Raw genomic sequence first — 15,750 nt, forward strand, 5'->3', positions numbered from 1 at the left:
AAACCAACTCCAACCTCCTCACCATATCCCAAAGAGCAAAATGGCTTTGTGTTACTGGCTCCAAAACTGCACTTAGTCTTCTAGGAAATTATTACCAACAGGAAGATGGGAAGGAGGAGACGACAACAACAATAGTCTATTGTACTCATTTACTACAAGCCTGTTAAAGTCACTAATGCTATACAATTATTTTAAAGGTCCTAGAAATAACAAAAAAATGGTTTACGACATTACTGAATATTAGATGAACAATTCTAAAATCCATTAGCAATACATTACAGTGTAGGGGCTTGTTTCAACTCAAGTAAAACTGGATTTCTGTGTCAGATGGAATGACTCCAGATGCATCTCTCCAGCAGCCACTCTCCCGCATAGCCTAACCTGACCACATCCTCCCTCCAAGCAGTTATTCTGTGAATTGGTTCAGAGAACTTACCAGGTGAAAAAAATCTCTTACCAAAAGCAAAGTAGATGTGTAGTTATGTCACGTGAACCATACAAGTAACTACGCCAGCACAACAGTTACATCACACAAGAGATGCTTTCTCAAAATCTTTGCTGTTTTCCCATTAGTTTGATTCCCACCCTATGCACCTTGACAAGTTCTCCCCCCCACTGACTTATAGGAACAAATTGAGAGCAATTGTAACAGCAAGAACCACAAAGCAGGACCTAAGGGGACCTCAAGTACCATGGCAAACGTGTGTGTAATTGCGGGCACCTTGCACTATACATACCCTGCTGGATCCCCCATACTGAACTCAGCTGTGAGGTTACAACTCTTACGACTTTATATTAGTACATTAAAAACAAAGGGCTCACTTCCTCAGAGGATTTATGTTCTTCTCTGTTCTATCTAGTCCAGAAACTCATAATTACAGTACACCTACAGTACAAATACAGAGGATGACTTCATAAACAAGTAGCAATTTATCCTACAATTCCCTGCTATTATAACTTAACACACAGCACCGATCATTTAAGAAGCCATTTCATATGATGGCTCAAATGCAATTGCTGAGCTGCATACCCAGGAACCTGTCAGAGCTTCAAGTAAATTAAAACAAACTGCCTAAGTACAGTTACAATAGCAGGCATAAACCCAGAAAACTGATACACATCAATCAGGCATTCCAGGAAGGCACATGCAAGACTGCAGAGTACAGAAGTTCATTTGAACAACTTGTTCTATGCAAGATGCAAAGTGGGATGTCATAGAATCACGGAATCACTCAGGTTGGAAAAGACCTTAAAGATCAGCGAGTCCAACCATGACCCAACCATACTACCCTAACTAACAACCCTCTGCTAAATCATGTCCCTGAGCACAGGGATTTCATCCAATTACTTCCCTATCACCACACACGAAACAACATATTCGACTGTCATCAGCCACAGCTAGCTGGCAATTCTTATGTTTTATTTTTTTAAAAAGGATATTGTTAAACACTTCCATTTTTGTTCTGAAACAGTCTTGACGTGTATATATACACCATATATTTCTGTGCTGTACTGTGAGAATCCTGATAAACTATGAAACAAGTACTGACAGCAACTGCATCCCAGAGTTCATGCAGAAGAACCAAAATTCTGGAGACACAGTCATTGCAGGTATGAAATTTCCCAAACTGATGACCAGAAGATCTGATGAGGAGCAGCATGGTAAAGGAGAAAAAAGGCACTACAGAATAAGGATAGATTATGTTATGACACAAACAAGCAATTAATTGTATCAAATAATAAGAAGTGAGAATCAGCGGCTTTTGAAATAAAGATGGGCCTGGTTAACTTCCACAGGAGCCCATACACAAATATATTAGCTGGAAAAAAAAAAAGATCTTAAAAAGATAATTTGCAGAATACGAGATTAATCCTGATAAGCTCAGACAAGCATCAACTGTTCACTGTAACTTCCAAAATAAGAACTGAGCACCACTGATTGAAGCTGATAGAAGCCAAGTTTAGAAACGGAAAAAGGCATTTCTTCACGCAATGGATAGATGACCAGTGAGATTCCTTGTCAAAATGATACTAAAGGTTCATATGGTCTCATGGGGAGGCAACACAGGTCTTGGAGGACAGAGCTAGGCAGAAACCATGCCGGGATCATGATACTCTGAGATGAGTTTTTTAGTCGTAAACTAAAAAGTACACAGTAATGCTATCATGTCTACTTACCCTGTTCTTTGTCCTTCCTAGAAATTTGCTCATGACAGCTTCCCAGCAACAAGAAACTGTGCTGGACATGCCCTAGGTCTGAATCAGCACAGGCATGTTTACAGACATGCTTTCATACGGGAGCAAAGCTGGCAGGGCTCAGTTTTAAAAACTGAGCATCCTATTGAGAACAGCAGATAAAACTTAGAACAGCTACTTGTAAATGCCTCTCTATTGCCAACATCCCTATTTGTCATTTCCAAGTCAACCATACATCTTCCAATCTACTTCCTTTACATAATCGCTATATTTACACCTTAGACACATTACATAGAAATGCATATACGAAACAAAGCAACATCGCCATCTGATTATGCAGGTCAGTTCTCCTATGTCTGTCAAAAGCCAAACATTGGCTCAGTAGGATCCGCTAAAGAGTAACAGCTAACAGGTTCTCAGTCCATCTGGATTGCTGAACAGGAGCTAAGTGCCCAATTGCTTCGACAAATAAACATTTTCTCTTCAGTAGAAATACTGCCTTGAATGGTATGCAAGTGATACACCAAACCACACCAAAACCAACAAGACCTACTGAAGTCCAAGTGGGAAGATGGTTTAGGAAGCACAACAACAGGACTGGCACCGGTTGCTAAGGCGCTACAGCCTGTTTAACTTTTTTTTTTTTTAAATATTCAACTTTTCTTTTTGCACTCATCAATTTGATGAAGTGCATCTTCCAAAAATTCACATCTTATTTAATTTTCCGTAGCTTACAAAACAAAGATTGTAGATGGAAATCAAAAACTGAACAACATCTTCTTCTTTTATACAACGTGCATCATCTCATAGTTTGATTAAAGTACACGTACACATACAGGCCCAAATACAGTAGGTGGGACTATACTGTTTTAATCAACAGTGGGTAAGCAACAGAATGCCTACTGTCCTCAGTTCTCACACCCTCTGATCAGAACTGCAGGTAGTGGCAATACAGACCAAGTATATGCACCTATAGAGGTAGGCAGATGGTACTGACTTCAGCTACTTCTCAAGAAGTCTGGGATGGGGAGCAGAATGAACCCTCACGATACAGGCAGAGACTTGGTACTGTAAGGGGTCTGGAGCACAAGTCTTATGAGGAATGGCTGAGGAAACTGGGATTGTTTAGTCTAGAAAAGAAGATGCTCAAGGGAGACTGTATCACTCTCTACAACTACCTGAAGGGAAGTTGTGGTGAGGTGGGAGTCAGCCTCTTCTCCCATTTACCTAGCAATAGGACAAGATGGATTGGCCTCAAATTATGCCAGGAGAGGTTCAGGTTGGATATTTGGAAAAAAAAATCTCCAAAAGAGGGGTCTGGCACTGAAACAAGCTGCCCAGGGTGGTGGTTGAGTCTCTGTCCTGGAGATGTTCAAGAAACGCATAGATCTGGCATTAAGGAACATGGTTTAGTGGGCAGCATTGATGGTAGGTGAATAGTTGCACTAGATGATCTTGGAGGCCTCTTCCAACCTTAATGATTCTGTAATTCTACATGAATTAAAAGCATCACATATAAGCAAACATAATTTTATCGATAGCTCACAAATCATTTCACAAAGCAATAGAAAAATTATGTGCAGATGTTGACAAAACAACAAGCATAAGAACCAGAATCTCACACATTTCAAATCAATTTCATACAACCTTGTTCTGCATGCACAATAACATGCTCAGTGGCTTCTTCTGGAGATGAAACACTTTTTCAACTAAGTTTATTTACATAAAGCCTACCCATAACAAAAGGCATTACTGAAGTCCCTCACCAGTTTCATAATTTAGTTGTGACCTTGGTTTAGAAAGCATTTAAAATCCTCCCCCTATAGTTTCACACATTTGAAGGCATTCAGAAAGGACACAACTTGGCGCTAAGTCTACACTCCTACTGCAGTAGGACTGCGGAGTCGAGGAATCAGTTAAAGCTTACAGGCAACCTCTGCATCGTTCACCATCACAGAGTAAACAGAATTCAAACTGCAGCCTTGAGCAAAAGCCACACTAACTGTTGCACCAGAAGAAACACCCCCCACACACACACTTCTGCCCACTCCTATTCCAATGCATCTTTAACCTTAAGACAAGAAGCTGGACAATGGAGGCCGCAACTTTTAAATGGAAATAAAAATCATGTTTTTCCTGGAGACATCACCATGCACAGCTGTCCAAATTCCTCAGCAAATATCCATAGCGCAAAGCTGGCCACATTAGGAACCACCAATTCATTTAATAAATTAAAAAATAATGATAATAAAAAGCAAAATGTTTCTGAAGAGTATAATTAAGTCTTCCTTTGACCTCGCTAATAGATATGCTAAAATGTTAATTCTTAACTAACTGTTTAAGGTCCATTTCACATTTTGTCTTCCTCACGACCTAACCAGTGACTAAATTATCAGGATATGGTAAAATATACAATAGATCTTCTTTCCAGTCATTAGTCACTATGGTAAAAAACAACAATAAAAAAAGCCCACGAGCACACAAACTGTAACAGTTCTCCTAACGCTACAGATCTGAAAGTTCCTGTCCTCTATGACCTAGTAATTATTTGGTCCCAATATCTTCGTTCTGCTTTAGGACAGCTTCAAAGTATGATTCCCCTAAGAACAAAAAACCTGAAAGACCAGTTATGAAAGTGAACACTTCCTTCACTCCAAATCTTAAACGCACTGGATTGAAGAGTCTGACACACATAGATGGAAATTAAGTACAGGTATACTTAGGGACAGAAGCAGGAACACGAAGCATGGGTCCACACTGATTACAAGTAATTATGTCAACAGCCGTCTAAGAAACAGCTCTTAGAAATCTATTTGAATGCAAACTAGAATGCAGGCAGTTTTAGCTTAGACAGGCTCTTGTGTACTAAGCACTGTAACCATGGAATGCACTATTCACTGTTCTCACTAAGACTTCAAGTGCTTAAAACTTTATGCTGTTAAACAAATGTAATTCATCCTGACCTAAAGACAAGCACAGAATGGACACCTAAAATGCAACTAAAGCAGTTTCTTTTTTTTTCTTCTATACACATAGGTAAATTTTTTCCTCATGTCTATGTATTGCCTATAAAGCACAGGTATAGAAGATCATATCTAAGCTGGCAGACTTAGAAGGAAGATTCACACTTGATATGGAACAACTGCTGCATTTTGAAACTCCAGCTGGGGACCAAAAGGTTGAGGCACTGTCTCAAAACACACATTGTACCACGCAGCCCAGTTCCATTCTTTTCAAACAGTAACACTTCCTCCACAAAATATTTCTGCCAGTCTTCACCCCAAGAAGTTTTGTTGCTCACCACTCTTCAGTTTCACATTTTCTGTCTAATAACCCTTAATACTTAAGATTACCCTTATGTAAACACACCTGATTCCGTACCCTCAATTCAGGCACAGCTGTTTACTCTGATAAAGCTTTCTAAATAACGAAGCATTTAAAACACACCACTGCATTGTGCACTGGATACTTACATCAACATCAACTATACTATAAACTCAGTAAGAGTGGAAAGAAATGTCTTTTACTCTCTCAGCGCCCTAAAGAGATCAGATAGATGTTAGAATGAGCATAATTAGAGAAAATGTGCTAACCAAACTTTCAGAAATGAATGTTAGAGTAGTGAAGATCTTTTAAGAATCTGAGAGGAAAATACATTCAGTATGAAAACTCACTCACTGAGTTGCTCTTTTTCCCCCCTTTACTCACAGATTTCCACTTTGCATATACAACCTGTGCTTGTTTGCTTTCAGATAACGTGTTAGTATGTCATAAATGTCTAATTTTACAACATGTCCGGAAATATGAAAAGTTTACTTAACATTTCAGTTACAACAGGTAATTAGAAAGGGAAAGGCATCCTTAAAGCAATAACTATTTAAATAAACTCTTCTGGTGCAGACAGTACCAACATAGCTCTCCATAAATCAGAACTATTTAAGAGATAAACTAGCAATAGCAAATGACCTTTATTTGAATTCCTCTATAAAACAGTTCAGCAGGAAAAAATAAGAAAAAAAAAAAAAAAGTCAGGCTTCACAGCCTCAGTGTAATAATCAATAACTAAACTTACTGCTAACGCTGGTCTGAGCCAGCAAACAGCATGCCAGAGTCTCAACAAAAGGGATCTGGTCTTTCACTATGACACAGCAAAGTCTCATTAGTAAAATTAAAGCAAAGTCCAAGACTGTTTTCAAGACAGATTTGTTTCCTTAGCAACAGGCATGACAGACAGGCAGTATACTGGTAAAGGTCTTACTTTACAAGGCAGCTTTATGTTGCGTAGCTTTACTTCCCTGAAACACAGCCTGAAGTAACAGCTAACAAACAGATTAAACTACGGCTGAGTGAACCCCAGAGAAGACACTCCAAGAAGCACTTCAGGAAGCCATGAAACAGTGACATGGTCTTGCTATGCTGGGACAGGCCTTGGGCCAGAGGGACCCATCGGTCTGTACCAGCCACAGCCATCCTGTGCTTCCGTGTTCCTCACCACATCTCTGGGGCACTGGCTGCACACAGACAACTTCTGTCAATTTCCTGCATGCAACCAAATGGAATTTTCTCTAAAAACTGCCAAAGAAACCAGGCTATTTAAATGTATGGGGGCTTACATGAAAATATGCAGCCTGTTTGGGAAAAAAAAAACAAAAAACAAAGCAAAACAAACACACACTAACAAGAACCACCAAAACCAAAGAGGGGGGAGCCCTTATACAAAACAGCAAAAGACAGCGAGTTCCACCATTAATGAGTTTTACTGCATAGGCATGCTTGTATTGTGCGAACAATAAAAGTAATTACACCGGAATTCACAAAAACACTGGGCAAGAAATTGAACGGAAGAACGGAGTAGCTATCAGTTTCAAGAGGTTAAACAAAATCTAATTACATCATCTGAATTTGCTCCCAGCTGTGAAGATGAACACATGCAGTGGCCTGGCCACATATGGAAACAGGAGAAACATCCCTGTTTTGGTTGACATCTCTCCATGGTCATTTACCTCAATTTTGTTATTTTTTCCCTTTGGTTGGATAAGGGAGGATGTACGCGTCCATTCCTAATCAAGAGCCCAACTCAATCTGCTTGCACTTAATATCTGACTTGTTTTAATAGTCAATCTTGCATTTCAACACCAAGTTACAAATCTTCATCTCCTGGACATCATCCAATTACTGCTGGTGTCCAATACGTGGAAGTGTTTCTTCAGGAGCAAACTAGGGTCAAGTATTCTGCTTTCTCATTACATGTGACACAACTGAGGTCCCACAGTCAGACATTCCAACATGCCCAGTGCTAACAAGTTACTTTGTCTGAAAGCCTGATGCAAGAATGGATAAACTGAGTGAAAATTTTGCTTGCTCTGTGTTAGCATTTAAAAACATGCAACTGTTGTGCCCCAAGCTCAGGGCTTTGCCTTTGGAATCTTACGTCTACTGATTTTCTTCATTTGCAGAAAAGGAGAGATAAGGGAACAAGGGACCAATGTTGTAAAACTAGGCATGATTTTTTCCACACGCCACACAGGAGTTCAGCTGCATTTAGAAATATCTCTGATAAAAAGTTGTGGGGCAGTGTCTGTCTTGATTTCATGGGAGATTTCAAATTAACACCATTCTATTATCTCACTGCGTTCTACTGAATGGAAATGTTCATGATGAGACTAACAGGTTACAGATTACCCCACACTATAAAGGAGATGACTACAAAAAAAAACACGACTGCAGTCCTTTGTCATCTTCAACATTCAGAATAAGAAAGGGTATGAAAGGATAAAAGAGAGTCCAGAAAACGCTCATCTTGATTTGTATTGGATTCTTGTTTGTATTTAGAAAAGATCAATTGCTGAGCATTCCATAGTGGCACAAGTGCTCCCACAGAGCTTGATGCTATTACCTCTTTTAAAAAATAGAAACTGACAAAAATCTTTAAAATTGGAATAGAAGAAGCACGCTTTTTAAATATATTTTTAAATATTTTTAAATAAATATGGAATTCTAATTAAACCAGCGTTAATATGGTCTTGTTCTGCCAGGTATGGTGGTGCCTTCACTCTCTCTCTCCAGTGCGTGTACTCAGATCCTATCTAGAACTGTAAGAATCACATTCACCGCTTCCTGCAGCTGGCCCACGCTTCCCTCCAGCTTTAGCAGCTCCCAGCAGAAGTGCGATCCAGTGCCTTTTAGAAGCCATGGAAAAGTTTCAATAGGCACCGAATCAGACACTTAACGCACAAAGGATTATTAACAGAGATATAACTAAGAGGCAAAACCTGAGGGAGGAAGGAGTGTGCGGAACAACAGACAATTAAAAAAACCCTCAGAAACTTTAATTGTTATCTGACAACTAACTGCCACAGATTCTGTATTGCTCTCCAGTTCTGTTTTCTTCTGAGGATGAATATTGATACGCTTATAAATAAAAGGAACAGATTTTAGTGAAAACCACAGAGTATGTTTCGTCTTTTTTTTTTCTTTACATAAAATCACAACAGTTTAATAAAACTTTTTGGAACAGCCTTATGAAATTATCTTGTATGGAAGGTACTGAATGCAAAGATATTATCAGTACATCTGCAATTTTTCTTAAGCAAAACAAAGGCAGGCACAAGAAAAGCACTGTGGGCCATGCCTTTCACTGATGCCCACCCACTAAGCTGCCTGCACGTTCTCTGAACTGGGAGAACTGAAGGTGTGCTTTCATCCTCCTCCCAGTTCCAACGCTAATTAGAAAGGTTTGCCCTTCCTCTTCTTTCTCCCTTTTAAAGATGCAGAAATCTCTAGCATGAGTTCAAAATAGTCAGTATGGCGGTTCTCTCAAAGAACAGAATTAAGAACTGAAGTAAGAGGCAGAAGGAAAAAAATACACACTTAGTATTGATTTTCCAAGACCAAAAACCTTAAAATTCTCAAAAAAAAACCTCAACAGACCACACTGTGCAGTTCTTTAAAAGCCTTTTAGCTCCCGTATCTCTTCCTTAGCTGTGTTTGGAAATTATAATCCTCCAGTATTGGAATGAAATTAATTTGACATTTAGCAACCAGAAAAAAGCCTTCAACTTCTTTTTAGTTTAAAAAGTACAAAAAAAGAGTCAAACTCATCACAAGCAGTGGCTGCAGCTTTGGTTTCCAACAGCACAGCTCCTTTATTGTCTAGCTAACTTGAACCACAGAGCCACGAACACAAGAGCTCCCAGAAACTGATGACTCTAAACATGCACACATCGGTATTTGGTAAAATACGTGATTGTGGCAGCAATATTTCCAGTAAAGATTTTCTGTTCTGGATGATGAAGATTAGTCTGGTGAGTTGGGAAGAGGAGGAGGAAGGGAGCAAGATGGTACAGCTGTAATGGTTGGCTCCATGGAGCAAAAATAGGGATGTGAAAAAAAATGAACAACACTGCTAGTTATTTTCCACGTACAACATAACACTCGTGTATACATGGGACCCCATCAGCTAAAGAAAGAAAAGAAGTTACCAACAAATCTCCCTGCTATCCCAAACCAATTCTGCTTGGCTCCATCCACCCATGCCTCCATATGGAGCAGGTAAGAAATGTGTAACAGCCATCTATTTCCAAGGCTTGTGCCAGATGGGTAAACACCTCAAACACACCCACAGATACTAATGAAAACCACCTTGGCCTCCCTCAGGAAGTCATTCAACACTTCACAGAAAAAAAAAATAGGAAGTTGTTGATAAACTGCTTGCAATAACTACTTCCTGTAGGAAAAGTAATTACAAGACTTGTTTGCTGGACAATCAGTTCACTTTCCCTCACACTACGAAATGCAAAGCATTGCACAACCTTTGTAAGGATTTAAAGCGTGACACTAAGTTAAAACTATACAACAATAATTCTGAAACTGAGCATACCCAGATTTCTTCTTTCTGGAAGTTGTTGCCTGCGACTCCTCTGGCATGTTATCTTTTGCCTAGAGTGACCCGCTATCTTCCTCCATAGTTCACTGAAATGTCACCCAGCAGCTGGCTAGCAGGAAGTGGTTAAAAAGCAATGCAGTTGACATCGCCACAGAAACCAAGCAGGCCTCGTTTATGGCATGCTTAAGAATGGGCTGAAGTGTACTGCACAGCAGTGCTGAGATGACTCAGATGTGACCGCTTATAAACCAGGCAAGTCTCAACTGATCAGTCCTGTGTAAGGAGCAGTTTCAGCTTAAAAAAAATAAAAACAAAAAAAATAGTTTTACCAAAATCTGCATTTTCATCAATGGAAAGTTATACTCCAGAGTTGCTCCCATAACAATGAGATGAGCACTGATGAGTGGAATTCTGGCAAATCTTATGTCAAGCATTCATACGTAATGGGGTTTATTTGTCTGGATGACAGACTGACCTCCCACAGTCATTCTGGATCCGATCATAGTATCACAGAATGGCCCGGGTTGAAAAGAACCTCAAAGATCATCTAGTTTCAATCCCTCTGCCCATCCTACACTATCACTCTCACCCTACTTTAATATGTACTAACATGTGTGTGCTGTGTATCTGGCCTATATACAAACATACACAGTTATATGGCCAAACAGCTATTTTTTCCCCCCATTCCTAACATTTCGATTTCTCTGCACAAATTACTACACTTGTACTGCTTTCATAGAATCACAGAATGGCCTGGGTTGAAAAGGACCACAACGATCATCAGTTTCAACCCCCCTGCTATGTGCAGGGTCACCAATCACCAGACCAGGCTGCCCAGAGCCATATCCAGCCTGGCCTTGAATGCCTCCAGGGATGGGGCATCCACTTCAACCCGCTGATTAATGGAAGTAACTCAAATCTTTGCACTGTGATGTTATTATATATACATTATTCTGTTTGCAATATAGCATATTATGATAACTATAACCATAAGACCTACTGACATCTGGAAAAAATCTAATACCGTTACCTATTCTGCAAAGATCTTTCTAGAGCCTGATTACCAGACCGTTCACACAGTGGCTACAGAACAAATGGAAACAAAGAGCAATGCAGCTGAATACTTGGAAGAGACTGAAAATCAGCGTATGGTAGAAGGAATCACATCAAATTTGTTCAGCATCAGGGACCTCAGTCCTCGTGCTTTGAGCAGAAGCTTAAAGCACGGCAAAACGAGATGGGATTTTAACAGGTTTGCATGTCTGAGACAAAACTTGCCACTCAACACTGAAAAAAAGACTTCTGAAATACAAACTTACTACTTAAAATTAATTCTTAAAATTTCTTTGAATTTCTTAAAAATACAAGGCAAACTTTTTGCTGGTATTTGAGCTTCCATTTTCTTGTTTTACAAATCTTAATGGACTCCAATGAAGTTGGGGGATCTCACCTGGAGATAGCACTGAACAGCCTTTGAGGAACAACCACACACTTCAAACCAGAACAGAATGTGAACGGTCTTCAGAACTGTCCTCATTAGACTCTCCCCATACCACAGCATCACCCAAGGAAAGCCAAAAGAAAACAGCCCATTAAGCTGTTTAAAATCTCCCAAGGTCAGCATGTGACCCAGCAGGGAGAGGTTCAGAAAGTACAGCCTTTATTTTCACTCCTAACAACCTGGTTTGTTTCCACTCCTTTCCCCTTCAAGACACATCCTTCACAGCTAGCAGCTCTTTCAATCATTTACTTTGGATGTCTGCTTGAGAACAAACGATCTTGCTCATGCAGATGAGTTTGCCAGACTTGTGTGTACTTTCCAGTCTCAGGCTCTTTATTGTTCTTGTTGAAACCTGACCCTTTGAAATGGATACCAGAACACCAAGAGAGGGCAAAAAAAAAGATTTTTTGGTGGTAATAATGAAACTGCAGAAAAGCTTCCCAAGATCAAAACTAGTGCTGGTTTCACTTGAAGAGCCACAATTTAAAATAAAAAAGTCAACTTTTTATGTAAAGACATTTTGCATCTCTCCAACTGCTCTGCTTCCTAAAAGAAATGGCTGTTATCAGAAACACTCGTGACAGCAAAACTTAAAAACCACTCTTTTCACGACTGGTGAGCTGCTCTGTGAGAGTCTGCACCAGCACAGTCAAAACAATCAAACTTTCTTTCATTGAAGAACTCAGCCTGTGCTTCCCTCAAGGCCGTACGAGCTACCAATCTCGAATGGCACAAACTCGCATTGTTCCCAAAATTCTACTTGTGCCCACTGAAGAATGCATTTAGAACACTTTGATTTGTTAAACTCCGGCAAAGAAAACATCACACCACTGACATCTTTGTGCAGCTCCCACTTTTGCTTTTCTAACACAAAATTACTGTTTCCAAAAACCGACATTAAGGCTCAGATAAACTGACCCAACTGCTGCAACCCATTTTTGGCCTTCGTAAGAGATATTAATTTCTCCTTATGAAAACACCCCTGTAGGAATAAGGAAGTTTTAAGTAATTCTACAATGTCCACTTTCACTGAAGACAACAAATTAGTTTTAAAAGCTGCATCAATTTGATTGAAGTATCTGAGTTTGTATTAAGGACAGTTTAGCAAGAAAGGTGGGAATACAGCTGTTTTATTTGGCAGAAGCCAGTTTTACGTAAATAACACACTGTGCTGCCTCTCCCAGCCTCAAAATGACACACAATGGATTACTTAGAGCCTTCCAGTTCAATAAGATATTCAAAATACAGTCAAAGTATCTGAAGGCCAATTGCATGCCCTTTGTTCTGAAAGCATGTCCACCAAAACCCAGCGCTCCCCAATGGACTGGCTATTATGTGGCTGGCATGTGCCACCTCCCTTCTGTTCTACAGAAGGTGGCACTGATTTCACTGCACAAAAAAAACACAGCCACAGGAAAAAGAAACAATGTTGGAATGTTCACTGCAAGGAAGGCAGATGGGTTCAGAGTTACAGACCCAAATACTGTTATCAAACACGTCCGATAATGTCCTCACGGGAACAGAGCAGGCAAAAATGTTTTGACTGCATTTACACAATAGAACTTAGTGATAAAATAAGAAGTCACAACAGAATCTAAAGTTACTCTATAGTTTTACATCTGTAACATAAAAATAAAGTATAATGTATTTTGACCCAAATGAGAACACTGGCAAGATTCAGCGTGGAAGAGTCATGTTGTTCAAATATCTCTACATGCATTTCACTCGTTTTTAGTATGTGGTATAATAGGCAGCATTCTTCAACTAAGATTAAGAAGGGATAAAAACTCATTGAGTATCATGGAATTTCCAGAAAGAACAGAACGGATACGGGAGATATTCCTAAGTGGTGGGATCTTCTCTCCTACTTAAAATCAGGAGATTGTTTTTAATACGTATTTTAAAGTAAAACTCAAATACTTAAATAATAATGAATAGAGCCAACCAAAACAAGCATTACTTACTTAAGGAAGTATCTCTGCCCAGATGGTGTCTTTGCCATCTCCCAGCCCGGTGGCAGAGGTACATCATCAGGGATCTCAAATGAAGACTGGCGGAGATGCTGAGAGGATGGAGCTCCAGGTCCGGTCACTACTCCTGAGGGTGTGAGCGTCCCTGGGGAGACAGCCCCCAGCTGCAGCGACGCTGGGGAGGAATGAGCACGGACATGCTGAGGGGTCAGGGCTCCTGCTGTCCCTGCGTCAGTGCTGGCCTGTTAGGAGTGAAAGGATTCCCAGTCAGATTCTACCTCCTTGTTGAAATGGGGCTGTGGGCTGCAAAGACACCCACACATACATCTTCTGCATGGGTTTAAGGAACTGGACAGAGAGAAAAGCAATAGAGATGTGCCCATTGATGGCGATGAGCTCCAAGAGAGGGAGAACTCCTGGACTCAACCATCAGAGCTACAAAAGGCTGAGCACAGAGTTTCCCAACCTGCAGCCCAACTGCTCTTTAAGGGCACTCACAAAGAGCCTGCCAGCGCTTTATCTAAAGAAAGCTTCCGCAAACTGTTTGACCAGTCAATCAGAAGTGACTCAGAGACCATTCACAGAGCTGCCAGACTGAAGTACGAGAGCTTCTTTGGCAGTAGGAAATAGACGTCCAAAGCCAAAAAGACAAAGCAGAGCTGAAAATTGGGTTAAAAACCTTTTGGTAAATGGTAAACGTACCAAAAAAATTAATCATCTCATAGATACCCCAGAACGACATGGCCACGTGCACTGAGATGCACGTATCAGTCCAGCCACGCCTCTCCATGCAGGTATTGCACCATACAAGGCCCCACTTATATGCTCCTATGGGGACATTTTGCTACAACTATATGTGAACATGTCATTTATTAAACTGGAACCGAGGAGGCTTACTTTTACATTTAAGCAGTGTACGAGGAGCAACTGAATGGACTCTGAGGAGCTTTGATTTTTGAAACAGAGAAATACAGACGTCCTTTCCTGACTGACATTTTATGTCACAAATGAACAAATGGGAACTACGAAAATCACAGAATCACAGAATGACCTGGGTTGGAAGGGACCTCAAGCATCATGTAGTTCCAACCCCCCTGCCTAGCAGGGCCACCAAACATACACATTTACTAGATCAGGTTGCCCAGGGCCCCGTCCAACCTGGCCTTGAACACCTCCAAGGACGGGGCATCCACAACCTCGATGGGCAGCCTGTTCCAGGGCCTAACCACTCTCCTAGTGAACAACTTCCCCCTAACATCCAACCTAAATCTTCCCTCTTTCAACTTAAAACCATTTCCCCGTGTCCTGCTATTGTCGGCACTGTAAAAAAAACGATAGTGAACAACAGAGCAATGGTTCTCTGCCTCCAGCTGAACATCAAGGCTGCACTGTAGGAGCTCCTGGGTGGGATGAGAACCCAAGGAAGGAGCACACACAGAGGATGTGGAGCAACAGGTCACTGCGAGGGAACACCAAAAGTGCAACAGTTGCATGAAAATTAAATGCATGCTGAACTTGTTTAACTGCACATAGATACTGTGTTTGCCAAGACACAGCAACAAGAAGCAGCTGAGCATGTGCAGCCCACACTTCTGTGTAACCAAACTGAGATACAACTCACACCAAGGGGAGCGATCCGAAGGAACCCCATTAATTGGGTTGGATTCAAAGTGCAATTAACAAGTCTGCAGCTCAGAAGCGAGGCAAAAAACCATAGGAGCAGCTGAGCCCCACCCCTGCTATTCTCTCTCCAGTCTCACGCCGTAAAGGCTGGGCAGCCTTTCGAGTACGTGGGCAATGAATTAACTCGTGCCAGGGTTCCGCACGGCGCAGAGCCCTGGGAGCCGAGGGCCTTCACGAAGCGGCCGCTGCGACACGGAGCGAGTTTCGCTCCGGCTGCACAGATTGAGCGGAGGCGGCCCATAACAAAACCGACTGTGCAGCTCAACGTGAAGCTCGTTAGTTCGTAGTGACACCTGAGCGACGCGGCCCCTTCCCGTCGGGGAACGGCGGCGGAGCCCGCTGCCCTCAGCCCGGGACACGAGGGAGCTCCGCGGACGGAGCCGACCCGGCGCATTGCGGACATGAAATGGTGGAAGAGCCACATCCATATTGCGGGGGGGAAAAAAAAAGACAGAAAAAGTTTGGCACCGCCCGCCGCCGTTCCCCCAGCGGCGGACCGTCCCGCAGCGCCGATC

The 15,750-nt window shown here is 41.3% G+C and overlaps 1 protein-coding gene across 4 annotated transcripts in view; it reads right to left on the reverse strand.

The window, feature by feature from the left end:
• YAP1 (Yes1 associated transcriptional regulator) overlaps positions 1-15,750 on the reverse strand; it is an 81,934-nt gene that overhangs the window by 65,191 nt on the left and 993 nt on the right. For all 4 annotated transcript variants that reach the window (XM_015852258.2, XM_015852259.2, XM_015852260.2 and 1 more), the window contains exon 2: positions 13,547-13,794. In XM_015852258.2, the coding sequence (XP_015707744.1) occupies positions 13,547-13,794 (248 nt within the window). The remainder of the gene's footprint in view (positions 1-13,546; positions 13,795-15,750) is intronic.

This window comes from Coturnix japonica, chromosome 1, assembly GCF_001577835.2.
Source record: "Coturnix japonica isolate 7356 chromosome 1, Coturnix japonica 2.1, whole genome shotgun sequence".
Taxonomy (NCBI): domain Eukaryota; kingdom Metazoa; phylum Chordata; class Aves; order Galliformes; family Phasianidae; genus Coturnix; species Coturnix japonica.